Source organism: Galeopterus variegatus, unplaced genomic scaffold, assembly GCF_000696425.1.
Source record: "Galeopterus variegatus unplaced genomic scaffold, G_variegatus-3.0.2 Scaffold695, whole genome shotgun sequence".
Taxonomy (NCBI): domain Eukaryota; kingdom Metazoa; phylum Chordata; class Mammalia; order Dermoptera; family Cynocephalidae; genus Galeopterus; species Galeopterus variegatus.
In genome coordinates, this window is record NW_007726806.1 from 149156 (window position 1) to 163246 (window position 14091).

Below are 14091 nucleotides of genomic sequence, written 5' to 3' on the forward strand. Positions count from 1 at the left end.
CCTTGACCTTGGACTTCGCAGCCTCCAGAACTGTGAGAAATGGATTTCTGTTCTCTGTAAATCACCCAGCCTGTGGTATTCTGTAACAGCAGCACAATGGACTGAGACTCTCCTTCTACCCTCTTCTGTTCATTAATTAGAATTCATCTCTAAGGAAGACGTGTTTACTTATTTATTCATCCAAATATTTATGATGGTTTGGGTATTTATTTTATTCTATAGGCTATAATCCAATACTACCGTTTATTTTGTTGCTCAAATTGTTCGAGTTTTGGCCACTGGGAGCTGCTATGGTTGGTGTCTTCCATCCTTTCTACATATCCATATCCTTTCTTTTTTTTTCTTTTTATTTTGTCTTTTTCCGTGTCCGGCAACGGATCGCAACCCTCAGTGTCGCGCCTGCACCGGACCGGGACCGGCAACGGGATCGCAACCCTCGGTGTCACGCCCACACCTCGCTCAGCCAGTGAGCGGGAACCGGTCTGTATGTGGGATCCGAACCCTCGGCGGGAGTGCAGCTGCACTCCCAAGCGGCGCACTGTAGCAGTGCGCCACCGGGCCGGCCCATCCATATCCTTTCTTGAGCATTTCCTTTCTTTCTGGCAACACAAGATGCTCCAGGTTCATCTTGTGTTTTCTCTGCCCCAGTCATAAAATCAATGATTTTTCCAAAGAGCCTGGTTCCTTTTATTGGAGCATGGTATTTAGAGACCAAGATCCAGGCACTAGCTGTGCTCACTGCTATGGGGCATCAGAGTATCTATGTGTATTTATTTCTGTATCTATCTGTCCCATCTGATTATATGAGGGGTCTTCAAAAAGTTCATGACAAGATTTGTATTATCTCTTTTGTTTTGGAAGGGGGTGGCTGGTCAGAACGGGGATCTGAACCTGTGATCTTGGTGTTATAAGGTTGCACTTTAATGTATGACCTTTTAATTCTATTTTTCCACAAGCTTTTTGAAGTATCCTCTTATATCCCTATCTATGAAATCTCTCTATATACAGTCATGTGCCAAATAATGACATTTTGGTCAACAACAGTCCACATATATGACAGTGGTCACACCAGATTATAATGTAGCTGAAAAATTCCTACCACCTAGTGACACAGCAGCTGTTGTAATGTCATAGTGCAACTACTTAATTTTTAAATAAAGGTTGTGCAGCCCAAGTGTACAGTGTGTGGAAAGTCTCCAGCAGTGCACAGCAATGTCCTAAGCCTTCACACTCACTCGCTGACTCACCCAGAGCAACTTCCAGTCCTGCAAGCTCCATTCATGGTATGTGCCCTACACAGGTGTACCATTTTTTTTTTATCTTTCATGCCATATTTTTACTGAACCTTTTCTATGTTTAGATATGTTTAGGGCCGGCCCGTGGCTCACTCGGGAGAGTGCGGTGCTGATAACACCAAGGCCACGGGTTCGGATCCCATATAGGGATGGCCGGTTCGCTCACTGGCTGAGCGTGGTGCTGACACCACCACGCCAAGGGTTGAGATCCCCTTACCGGTCATCTTTTAAAAAAAAAAAGAAAAAATAGATATGTTTAGATACACAAACATACCATTGTGTTACAATGACCTACAGTGTTTATACAGCCTAGGTGTGTGGTAGGCTATACCACCTAGGTTTACGTAAGTGCTGTCTGTGATGTTTGCACAATGATGAAATTGACTAATGATGCATTTCTCAGAATGTATCCCTGTCACTAAGCAACACATGACCATATATTTAAAAACCATGAATTAATACTAACACTTTTTTTTTTTTTGGTAGCTGGCCGGTACAGCGATCAAACCTTGGTGTTACCAGCACCATGCTCTAACCAACCAGCCAACCCAACACTGGCACTGATTCCAACCAGCACAAGGTTCATTCTAGCCTCTTACCTTATCTTGACTTCTTTTTAACTTGTCTCTGTTGGAGAGAAACCCAGTTCATCTACAACTTATTTACTTATTTGTTCAATCCCAGTATTCACATCAGTAGTAACAGAAGGCCTAACCTGTGAGAACCAGATTTTCACACTACGGTACGGTGTTGGTGTATAGGTATTTTTGGTTTTAGCCTAACAGTATCTAGTCAAAACACGGTTTTCCAAAGTTACTTACATCATCTCCTTTCTTCCTCACCCTCTTCAGTCTGGTTATATTTTTTCGTTTGTGGTACAGTTGGGTTCATATTTTACCATTTGTTTTCCATTTTGGGTACCTACCTCACCTCAGTGGGCTTTAATTAGTTATATTTTGCAGGCATGTAAAACATGACCAGAATCTTAAGAGTTAGAGCTATACCAAACAGTTCTCAGAGAGTTTCATCCCCTCTTCCTACCCCACTGAGAGAGTTTGGATGTGTTGTCCCCTCCAAAACTCATGTGGAAATTTGATCCCCAATGTGGCAGTGTTGGAAACTGATTGAGTCATGGGGGCGGATCCCTCATGAGTGGATTAATGCTCTCCCTGGGGGAGGGGGAATTAATGAGTGAGTTCTCGCTCTATTAGTTCCCACGAGAGCTGGTTGTTTATAGGACCCTGGAACCTTCTCTCTCTCGCTTCCTCTTGCCATGTGATCTGCTTGTCCCCACTGGCTGCCTGCCACTTTCCACCATGAGTAGAAGCAGCCTGAGGCCCACGCCAGATGCAGCTGTCCCAGAATCATAAGCCAAATAAACCTCTGTTCTTCATAAATTACCCAGTCTCAGGTATTCTGTGATAGCAACACAAAACGGACTAAAACACCCACCCCCCAATTCTTTTAAAGCCTTTTCTACCAGCCCCCTGTAAGAAATCAATGTCCTAAGTTTCTTGTCTATCCTTCCTGTATTTCTTGTTTATTGAGGGGATATTCACATAAGATAAAATTAGCAATTTTAAAGTGAACAATGCAGTGACATTTACTACCTTCAATGTTATGCAGTCACCAATTCTATCTAGTTCAAAACATTTTCATCACCCCAAAAGAAGACTCTATGCCCATTAAAAGGTCCTTTCTCACTCCCCCATCCCCAGCCCTTGGCAACCTCCAATTTACTTTGTCTCCATGGATATGTACTCTCTATATTTTATATAAATGGAATCACACACTGTGTGGCTTTTTGTGTCTGGTGTCTGTCACTGAGCATGACATGTTCAAGGTCCATCCACATGGTAGTGTGTGTCACAGCCTCGTTCCTTTTCATGGCTGAGTAATATTCCATCGTATGGATGGACCACGTTGTGTTTATTCATTCATCTGACAATGGACACTTGGGTTGTTTCCACCTTTTGGCTACTGTGAATAATGTCATTATGAACATGGGTGTGCAAATATCTATTTGAGTCCCTGCTTCCAATTAGAGTAGATGTCTAGGAGTGGAATTGCTGGATTATTTGATAACTGTATGTTCAACTTTTTGAAGAACCATCAAACTGTTCCCAGGTACCTTTTTGAACTCTTGGTAATGTTGACACCAGCAATTGTCTCCTCCAAAAGTTGTGGGCTCTATGGAGTTCCCAGCACCTAGGTCCCAGGTATGTGTGGGCTGGGGTCTTCAGGAAACCAGGACGGAGCAGCTGCTGGTGGGATTGATGAGACTGGTTGGTGTGAGTGGGGAACGGGATGCCCATGCCCACCCTGGCCCCAGGCCATCTGTACCACCTGCACTGTCATCCTCTGAGGCTCAGACCCACCTGTGGGTGATCCAACCACCAAGCTCATGTCTGCCCTCCTGCTGGTACTCCCTCCAGGGTGAGTCATACCCTGGATCATGGACTTCAGCCTCTGAGATCCTTCTGTAGCCTGCCTTCCCACATCCGTGGTCCTGCCAACACCAGGACTCAGAGAACCACCTGCCAGGCCCTGGGCTGGGCACTGCAGATGCTGAGGGGACCAAGACCTCATGGGGCTCATGGTCAAGTGTTTGCGGAGAGGACAGTCATGGGAAGAGACATTTAGGGCACAGGGCTATTGGGTCTGTGGTGAGGAAAAGACTGGTGGCTTGATGGGTGGCCTCAGAAAAGATCTGCCCAGGGCCGGCCCGGTGGCACACTCAGTAGAGCGCGGCGCTTGGGAGTGCGGCAACGCTCCCGCCGAGGGTTCGGATCCCATATAGAGACTGGTCCGCTCACTGGTTGAGCGCAGTGTGGACGTGACACTGAGGGTTGCGATCCTGTTGCCGGTCACGAAAAAAGACAAAAAGGAAAAAAAAAAAAAAAAAAAGATCTGCCCACATCTCATTCCCTGTAACCTGTGATGTGATCTTATGTGAAAACAGGTGTCTTTGCAGATGCATTTAATTTAAGGACCTTCAAATGAGGAGATCAGCCTGGATTACCTGGGTGGGCCCTGAATCCAATGACAAGTGTCCCTCTATGAGACACACAGAAAAGATACAGAGAGGAGATGCCCATGTGACGATGGAGGCAGAGACTGGAGTGACACAGCCACAAGTCCAGGAACACCTGGAGCCCCCAGAAGCTGGAAGAGGCAGGAAGGATCCTCCTCTAGAGCCTCTGGAGGGGCCACACCTTGACCTAAGACCTCTGGTCTCCAGAACCGTGAAAGGATAATTCTGTTGTTTACACCCCTGGTTTGTGGCACTTTGTCATGGTACCCCTGGGAAACGAATTCAGGGGGCAAGAGAACAGTAAGTGTTGGGGGGCTGGTGGGGGTCTTTGGAAGGGGCGGGAGCCACGGGGACTATTTCCAAACCACATCTTGGGCTTCATGTTTCTAAAGGCAGGCAGCTGCGGGGCTCGTGGGGTGCGGGTGGGCACCGTCTGGGCCCTGAGGCCCCTCTCCGCTGCCTTCTGGAAGCTGCCGGGAGGGGGATCATTTGTCCCTGTCACTGGGATGGATGATGTGCCGATGTGCCCAGAGGCTCACTCTTCCCCAACCTCGCCTCCACAGCCACCATGTGTCACCCCTTGGGCTGCGGGTGGCAGCAAATAATTCTTGTTTTCTCCATTAACAGAGCAAAAGCACTAAGTAAATCTAATCCATAAATAACACTCCCTGGCGCGGGTGCCAGGCCCGAGGCATGTCCCGCAGCTGACAGCGCGCGCTGACTGCGCCTGGCTTCTGCGGCCCAGGGCGACATTGGGATGCTTATACCCCTAATGGTCATGATGGGCTGTGACTTGGTGTCCCCAGACAGCCTCACTGGGGTGGGGGCAGCCTGGGGCTTGGGGGAGCAGGTGGGGTGGGTGGCTGGCCACATGAATCATGACCAGGTCGAGGTTAGAACCAGAACTCACGGGCTGCAGGGGGAAGGGAAGCTGCATCCTCTGTCCCCCCTTGCCTAGGCCAAATGGTGGGGGACAGCTGCAGGGGCTGCATCCAAGCATGTCACGTCTTTCTCCCAGCTGTTAGGAGGATGAGCAGGGGTGGCCCGAGGGTAGAGGGCAGAGATCCCCGGGGGTGGATGGAGGGTCCCTGGGTAAAGCCCTTTTTCTGTCATGCTCCAGGGGGCTGGGGGGCCGCTAGGGACACCGCCCGCCTAACTGGGAGCCTTTGAGAGACAGGGTGGGTCTGGGCACAGAGAGGCTGTCCCCAAGAGAGACCCATTTGTCGCAGGCATGGGGAAGGAGTGGAGGCTGCCACCTCCCGCTTCCTCCAGGTCAGGGACGAACACACTTTTTTCTGTAAAAGATCAGATACTACACATGTTCAGGTTGGCGGGCTCTGCCATTGGAGGATAGCCGCTGTATGTAAATGACTGGGTGTGGCCGTGTGCCAATAAAACTTTATTTACAGAAACAGTCAAAGGGCCCGATTTGGCCTGGGGTGTAGGATGTGGGGCATCGCCCTAGGAGGACACCACTCAGTGGTGATGTTCCCACAGCCTGAGTCTCTCAGACCCACTGTCCCATGAGGGGTCAGATCTGTTTAAACGTCCCCTCTTTAGAAGGGTCTCCCCAACATCCCTCTGACAGGTCTCTGTGACCCCCCACCCACTTACCCTCCACCTCTGTCCTGTCCTTGTCCCTCAGGGCACGTGTCAGAGCGGTACTTCTGGTTGTGTCTTTCTTCTCCTCAGCCATCTCCCCAGGGCCTGGCACAGGGTGGTTCAGGGAAAATATTGCTGCCTGAGCAAATGAGCCAAACTCCGCTGCTGACCGCAGGGTCCTGCACATGGCAGCATCCGGGGTGCCCATGCGGTCCCCAGCACTGACCCTGTCAGTTCCACGCAGTGGCACATTTGGGACCTATCTGGCCGGGCAGACACAATGGCCTGCACCAAACTGCCTTCCCCGTCTTGGGATGTTTCTGCCCGTGCAGACACGCAGATGGCCGGATGGCAGCCCCTCCTGGGGTCTGAAGACAAATGGGTCCACCAGGTGTGGGGGACGCTCAGAGGACGCTGACCCATCGTGGCTGTGTCTGGCTCCGTGTGGCGAAGGCTTGTGAGACTCTGGGAGAAAAGAGCGACCCCACCTTTGCCCCTTGCTCGCTCTGCTCTGGCCACACGTTTCACCCAGCGCTGGCTCCCAGGGAGTGGCAGGAAGCCCACCCCTCTGCCCCCCGAAGCAGAGGGGGAAACTGAGTCCTTGCAGTGTCAAGAGGATGTTGGAAGTGGGCTGAGAGGCCAGGAGGATGCTGTGCTGCTGAGGAGACCCCAGGCCGGAGAGGGACACCTCTTGGGTAGCCCCCGTCACCGCTGCCCTGTCTAGGCTCCTCTTTATGTCCCTCCCCGTCCTACCACAGTCACCCCGGTCCGAGTCCTGGGTCCCTCCCTGCCCCCATCTACTCCCTGCCAGGTGACTTTGCCCACCTGGGAGCTGTAGGCCCTGGATGCCTACCCTGGGGCTGGCCGTCCCCAGACCCAGGCCAGCCACCCCTTGATTCCCGGGGGGGATCTCGCGTTCACATCTGACCAGCCCCATCCCAGTTCTGTCAACTCTGTCTTTCCAAGTGTTCAGGTGATAACATGCAAGTCACCCTGGGCCCCCCCGGCCCCTCCCATCAGTCCTGCCTTCAGAACATACCCTGAATCTGCCCACTTCTCACTGCACCTGACTGTCCTGTCGCCTCCACCCTGGGCCCGACTCCCACCCTCACCCCGCCTCCCCGCATGTCCTCCCCGCAGCCGCCAGAGGGCGCCCGTGAGCACCTGAGTCAGGCCCTGTCCCTCCTCTGCCCACAGCCCTCCATGGCTCCCACCTTCCTCAGAGTAAAGGCCCAACTCCTCCCCGTAGCCCACAAGACCCTGCATGACCTGCTCTGTCCCCTCCCTCTCTTCCCCTTCTCCCTCAATCCCCCTCCTCACTGTGCTGCAGCCACATGGGCCTCCTCACTGTTCCTCCGTGCCAGGCTTGGTCCTGCCCCAGGGCCTTTGCACGTGCTGTTCTGCCAAGCTGCGCCCATGGATCCTACCTCCCTTCAGGTGTCCTTGTTTAAAACTGCGGCGACACCCAGGCCACACCCCTCACAGCCGTTCCCTTTCTTCTACTGTCACATCTGACACATCCCACAGTTCTACTCACCGTGGGCCTCTCCCAGGAGCGTCAGACCCATGGGGCGGGGCCAGGCCTCCTGTGCTGGCACTGCGGCCTGTGCCACTCACAGGGCCTGGGGTGTGGTGGGTGCTCATTACTGATGCGCGATAGGGTCTGTGACTGCTGGGGTTCCAGCCTCACCCCACTGCCTGGCATGTCCTCCAGCCCCCACCACAAATGATGGCCCTAGGGCTCAGGCTGGGAGAGGTCTTGGATGGGACAGCCTCTGGGCCAGGACAAGTGAGGGGGACACACTACCTCAGCCACCCCTGCCACCTGGGCTGCCATGCAGGGTCCTGACAGCCTCCGGCGTGGAGGGCTCTGGACAGTGGGGGGATGAGGGGAGTCCGTTATGGACACAGTCTGTGACATCCAACTCTGGAAGCAAACCCCGTCCACCATGCATGGGCTGATCCACCAGCCATCCCCCAGCACGAACTCAGAAATGAAGACACGTCAGGCGACACAGAGCGGGAATCTGCAGTGCTCACGAGCCTTTAATTCATTATGAACCTAGAGGCAGGGAAATTAGGCGAAAATACAGCGCATCCTTAATCTGGGGTGGGGGAGAAAACCAGGGTGGGTGGGCTGTTTTGTTCTGTGTTTCATAGAGTAAGACACAGAAGTGTCTCCGTGGGGGAAATGCCTGTCCCCTGCCACCCTCTCCGTGGCCTGTCTGCACCCCGAGGCCGACCCACTGCAGGGCAGGGCCTGCTGCTTTGTACTCTCTTTACAATATAAATAGCATTTGCAAACTACATATGAATACAGCGCAGGCCGCACCGGGGGCTGCGCACCCGCAGAGGGAGACCCCATGCTTCAGGGGAACCCCACCTTTCCTCCTCCCCCCACAGAGGATTCTCTCCCTTTTCCTTAAATAGTTCTCTGGCCTGGCAACCATCAGAACACTCTTTAATAACTTTTCTTTATACAAGCTGATCATCTTCTCAGCCTCCCCGGGCGACGGGAGGTGGCCCCGCAGAGGGCGTGGGGTGGAGGTGGCGGGCAGGGCTGCGGGAGCCGCCTCCCTCCTGGGCCACCATGGGAAGCCGCTTCCCAAGCCGGCCTGTGAAGTACCTGTTCTCTCATCATCAGTTCAACCCGCAGATCCCCCCACGTTGAAAGCAGCGACTCCCCCGCTCCCTTTCTCCCAAACACGCAAGTCCACGAGTTACAAACAGGATCCCGGAGGGCAGAAGCGGAGGACGGACCAAGCCCCGGGGTCCCGGCAGCCCTCCCTGCACAGGAGACTGGACAAAGCGGGGGGCGCCTGGGTGGCTGGAGCCCCATGAGACTTGTGCCGCCTGGAAGGCCCGACCCTAACACGCTCAGAGCCCGCACCGAGAGCCGCGCCGGGAGGCCGCGCTTGGTGCTGACCAGCGCCCGGCACACGCGCAGGGATCCTCCTCCCCGAGGCCTCGCGGGTGCAGGGGACGTGTTGTCTGAGAGGAAGCCTCTCGAACATCTGCGGCCTCAGCTGTAGAGCGATTCTCTTGGGGGGAGAAGCATAGAGGAGCAAACCAGAGAGACGGTTTGTTTTGCAAAGGTGCGGGCACATGGGAGACAGGCACCTGGGTCCCGTGGCTCCTGCTGGCCGGCATGTGGGCTCGGCAACTCAAGGGACCCCTGGCCTCCTCCTATCAGGCACAGAGAGTGACAGGTGCAGGCAGCGGCGGGAGGCAGCTGCTGGGACCATCACAGTCCAGGAGCCAGGGCAAGGCGAGAGTGAGACCCAGTCACTCACCTGTGACTGGGGCATCTGCCCACCCTCCTGGGCCACCGCAGGTCACACGACAGCTGCAGAACTGCCTTGAGATACTAGGACATTCCAGCCGCCACACACCCCTTCCCTGCCTGCTCAATAGACAAATCATATTTTAAAACAACAACAAAAAACAATGAGATGCATTTACCTCCCTCAGCGTATCTTCGTTCTGAGAAAAAGAACATGTTTGTTTTGTTTTGTTAAAGCCACAAATCTAGAAAACAACTTTGGGGACTTTTTCCTTTTCTTTGTTTTCCTTTTTTTTTTTTTAAAACAATAGGTATTTATAGAAAGAGCCTCACAAAGGTGATTATGTACAGAAGTCACAATCTCAAAGGTTGCTCAGTGGCAATGCGGTAGCACCTTTTCGAGAAGAAGAGAGCTTACATGGTTTAAAAATCTGAGTTGAGTGGGTGGCGCACCCCCGGCCGCCCCGAGCCCGCGTGGCCCTGCTCCCTGAGTCTGGGGGCCGTGTGCGGCGTCCTGCCTGCTCCTGTCGCCCCACAGAGGGGTACCCACAGCACGGAGGTAGCCCCTCAGGGGCTGGGGGGACTCGAGGACAGGAATTCACAGCAAGCAAACGCCCAGGACCCGCCGTGGCCTGCCTTGCTGGGCTGAAGGGTCGCCCAGGCCGGCTGTCCTAGAAAGGCGCTCCAGGCCGGCCCTGCGCCTGCAGGAAGTTCTCCATGAAGGTCAGATAGTCTGGGCTGCGCCCCGAGTCCTCAGCAGCGAGCGTGGTGCCCACACGCGGGCGCTTGGCGGCCTTCACCTCCTCTCCTGAGAAGGCATGCTCCTGCGGTGCCCCCGTGCTGAGTGACTGCAGGAGACCAGAGAGCACAGGGGTTAGTGTAGCTGCTGGGGGCTGCTGAGGGGCGTGGGCCACTGTCTCCCAGCAAACGACCTTGCAGACACAGACAACTGATCACTGGACGACTCCTGTTTCTGCGTGAATCCCTAATCCTGCAAGTGAGAGGAGCCCCACACTCCTGCCCAGCCACTGGCCCCCCAGTGGTCTGGGAGGCCCTGGCAGCTCTGGTCTGCTCCCCAAGGGAACCTCCTGAGGCCAAAGTCAGCTGAGCCCTCCTGTAAGAAGTGCAACCCCACATTCTCTTTTCTTGAGCTGAGTTACCTCTGGCCATGCCCTCCTGCCCCTTAAAACCTTGCCTTGGGATTAAAAAAGAAAGAAAAGCCTGCAACAGCTATGGGAGAAAAAGCCGCTGAGCCCTCCTGTAAGAAGTGCAACCCCACATTCTCTTTTCTTGAGCTGAGTTACCTCTGGCCATGCCCTCCTGCCCCTCAAAACCTTGCCTTGGGATTAAAAAAGAAAGAAAAGCCTGCAACAGCTATGGGAGAAAAAGCCATTCACTATATCTGCTGCCTCTAGGACTCACTCACAAGTCCTCTTTAACAAGGGATGAGCTTTGAAGCATTTTTTTCTTTCAACTGCCAACCTGGGTGCTCAGATCTGGTTTGTGCTCTGGAACACCCAGAGATGTTCCAGCAGCTGCAGTGGGCGCTTGGGCACTGAGTGCTGTAAGCCTCACAACGCACTGGCCATGGTGGCTGCAGCACGCAGGGGCTTCGGGCAGGTTTGTCCTCTGCCTTGCCAGGCTCTCGTGACAAGGGGTAGGGGCTGGGGCTCCTATAATCCCCTCCCTCCTACCACCACAGGCTCTCAGGGGTCCTTCTGTGTTAAGGCAAAGGAACCGGGTGGACCAGCTGGGCCCTGGCAGAATGGCATGGTGGGGTGTCACCCATGGCAACAAAGGTCGAGGAGGGACCAGTCAAGGCCATTCAGAGATGTAATCTGCACTCTGCCACATCCTGGATGGGCTCTGAGAAGCAACACGGAGCCCAAGTGGCTTCCCAGCATTGTGCAGACTTACCAGCCGTGACCGGACCCTCTTGGGGAGCTCCTCCTCCAGGGTGAAGATGTCCCCTCGCTTCACTGTCAGCTGGGATCCATCCTCAAACTCCACCTGCAAAGGGGACGTAGTTCTTAGGGTTGGGGCTGCAGTATATTGGTCTGAGCCCCATCGCCAATGTCCTAGCGCCCCAAGGCCAGCACATGCTTGGAGGAGCTTGTATGCAAGGAGGCCCGTTTTCATAAAAGCAACGGACACCCATTCATCTGTGCCAGGAAAGGCACTGTAGTTATACTCAGGCCCTCGTGACATTCTCGTCGGGGGGGCATAAGGTTCCAGTTGTAAAGAACTTGCTCTTTGTGCCTAAGAACTCAAACACTAGGAATGTCAACAGGTGTAGGTGTCTTTTGGAAACTCTGAGTACGGAAGTCCGTCGGGTGAGGCCACGGCCATCCCAGACGACCTCCCTCACCAAGGGAGGGCGGACTCTGTCTTGGGCATCACGGGGGCTGCGAGCAGCAGGAGGAGCAGGGCCAGGAGGCCTGGTCTGTGAGTCTCTTGCATGGATGATTGGACAGTCACCCTCCTGTGCCTTTGCAGTAGGGAGTCCCTATGTCTGAGTCCCCAGCTCCCTTGGAAAAAGATTCCCTTGCCTGGGGGAAGCAGGGTCTCAGCTCTGTCACTGGAAGCAGGCTTTGCGGAGTTCCCATCACAGGAGTTCCTGAGCTGCCACCTACTGTCCTGGTGTCCGTGGAGCATTCCCCCATCTGCAGACCAGGTGCTGCACCCCACCCCCAATGCAGCCTCTCACGCACTTCTCGCAGGCGCCACAGTGATTCAATAACGACAGAAAAGCGGACTCCCCAGGAGAAAAAGTGAGTTCTAGAAACTCAGAAGAAACTAGCTCAGGTTTCTAGGTCAAGAGGACTGGGGAGATCCGCTCCAGATTCTCAAGGAAGCGCAGGACTCAACAAGAAGGGGCGGCGCCTGATCCGGGCCGCTCGGAGGGGCTTCCAGGGAAAGAGTCTGTGGTCACATAATTTGGGAAATGTAGATAAATTGGATAGTTGGGTTGGTTTCCTCTCTCGAGGTCTCCCAGAACTGTACTTTAACCATGAATCTCCACGAGATGGATTTTTAAGTGTTTTTTTTTTTTTTTTAACTCTGTAGATTCACAAGCAGCTCTAAGAAATCACGCAGAGATGGGCCACCAGTTAGCTCAGTTGGTTACAGCACAGGCTTATAACACCAAGGTCATGGGTTTGGATCCCTGTACTGGCTGCCACCAATAGAAAAAACAGAAATCACACAGAGAGATCTGTGGACACTGGACCCCGGTTCTCCTGTGCTAACACTCCACATGGTGCTTCTTGAAAGCCTCTGAGAGGTCCCATTGGAGAGGGAGTGTGCTCTGGATGTTCTGGATAGTCAGTGGGGGTCCCTGTAGCCCTCTGTGATGATCTTTTCCATCTAACCATCTGGCCCTTGGTGGGCACAAGGGAACCCATGCTGTCACTCAGACCCCCAGCACTCCTGTGACCAGCCCCACCCCGCTGTACTTGGCCTCGTGGTGTGTGCCACACAGTACCAGGGCCGCCTCTTCGACCACTGTGCAGTACCTGGAGGTCCTGCCACCACCATGGAGGTGGGCAGGTGGGGGGTGCACCACAGTGGACTGCCCACATTTTTTGTTTCCAAAACCTGTCGCCAGCTTTCTCCCTTGACGACCCATGCCTGATGCCTAACCTCTGCCCGTCTCAGGGACATCACCCCCACCCCCAGGAACTCTGGAGAGCAGACATGCTCTATTTTTTAGCTGGGTGCCAGCTGCCCCCATGAGCTCAGCTTCTTTGAGCTTTTCCCGCCGCTGGCCTTGCAGGCAGCTGAGCGCCTCCGAGCCACAGCGGCTTCCCACTCGCCAGCCAGGGCAGAGGTGGCTTCCTCTTGTCCCTCTTTGGGGCATGAGGCCAAGATCCACTGCGAGCTCTCCTGGCATGGTCAAGCACGCTGTGCGTTTACTAGTCTATTCACTTGTCTTTTCTGTCATCTTCAAGGTTTCTTAAGGGAGGCAGAGATCGGCACGAGCTCGGCCTGATTTCTCAAACCTTCCACACCCCTTCTGCAGATCCCGGCGTGACCACCACTTCTCGGGATCCAATCCAAATCTGCTCTTGTCCAGAAGAGGGTCTTCCAGGGAGGGGCAGTGGACGCCATCCACAACCCCACCAACACTACTGTGTACTATTCGAGGGACACTGCGTTCCAATAGGAGCTCTCTGCTTGGGCGGGGGGCAGTCAGATGGGGCGATTGCAGAGAGCGGCCAGGCACCTTGGAGACCCCTTTGGTCTGTGACGGTACCCCACAGAAGAGACAAGCGGCATGGTGAAGGCTCCATGCAAAGGCTCATAACAGGCCAACAGAACATTCCAGGCAGGATACGAGGCTGACCAGCAGGAACAGAGGCCTGGAGCCCAAGGGGTAGGGAAGGGAGGGAGGCAGGGGAATCCAAGGAGCAGCAGGGCAGGCCCCAGATGGAAAGGAATACTGTCAATCACAAATCCCTCCCCCAAAGCCCAAAGCCCCAAGCCCTGGCTGGGGCACTCTTCTCTACAGACCCTGGGCGGGTTAGAAATTCCTGAGTGGGGCTGGCCCGGTGGCACACTGCTACAGTGCGCCGCTTGGGAGCTCAGCGGCGCTCCTGCCGAGGGTTCGGATCCCACATACAGACCGGTTCCCGCTCACTGGCTGAGTGAGGGGTAGGCGCAGCACCGAGGGTTGCAATCCCGTTGCCGGTCCCGGTCCGGTACGGGCGCGACACTGAGGGTTGCGGTCCGTTGCCGGACATGAAAAAAGACAAAAAGGAAAAAAGAAAAAAAAAAAAAAAGAAATTCCTGAGTGGGGAGAGAGCCACCAGGTTAGCTAAATTGGGGCTATTCTTGTTTCCCGTTCTCGCATCCTGCCTGCCCCCTGGCCCCGAATG

General features: G+C 54.3%; 1 protein-coding gene across 1 annotated transcript in view; it reads right to left on the reverse strand.

Annotated features, from left to right (window-relative positions):
• Positions 1–7948: 7948 nt before the first annotated feature.
• Positions 7949–14091, reverse strand: part of KDM4B (lysine (K)-specific demethylase 4B) — a 129850-nt gene continuing 123707 nt past the window's right edge. The window contains exons 22-23 of the mRNA XM_008571520.1: positions 11132–11473; positions 7949–10062 (exon numbers count right to left, since the gene is read on the reverse strand). Of these exons, the coding sequence (XP_008569742.1) occupies positions 9886–10062; positions 11132–11473 (519 nt within the window). The 3' untranslated portion in view covers positions 7949–9885. The remainder of the gene's footprint in view (positions 10063–11131; positions 11474–14091) is intronic.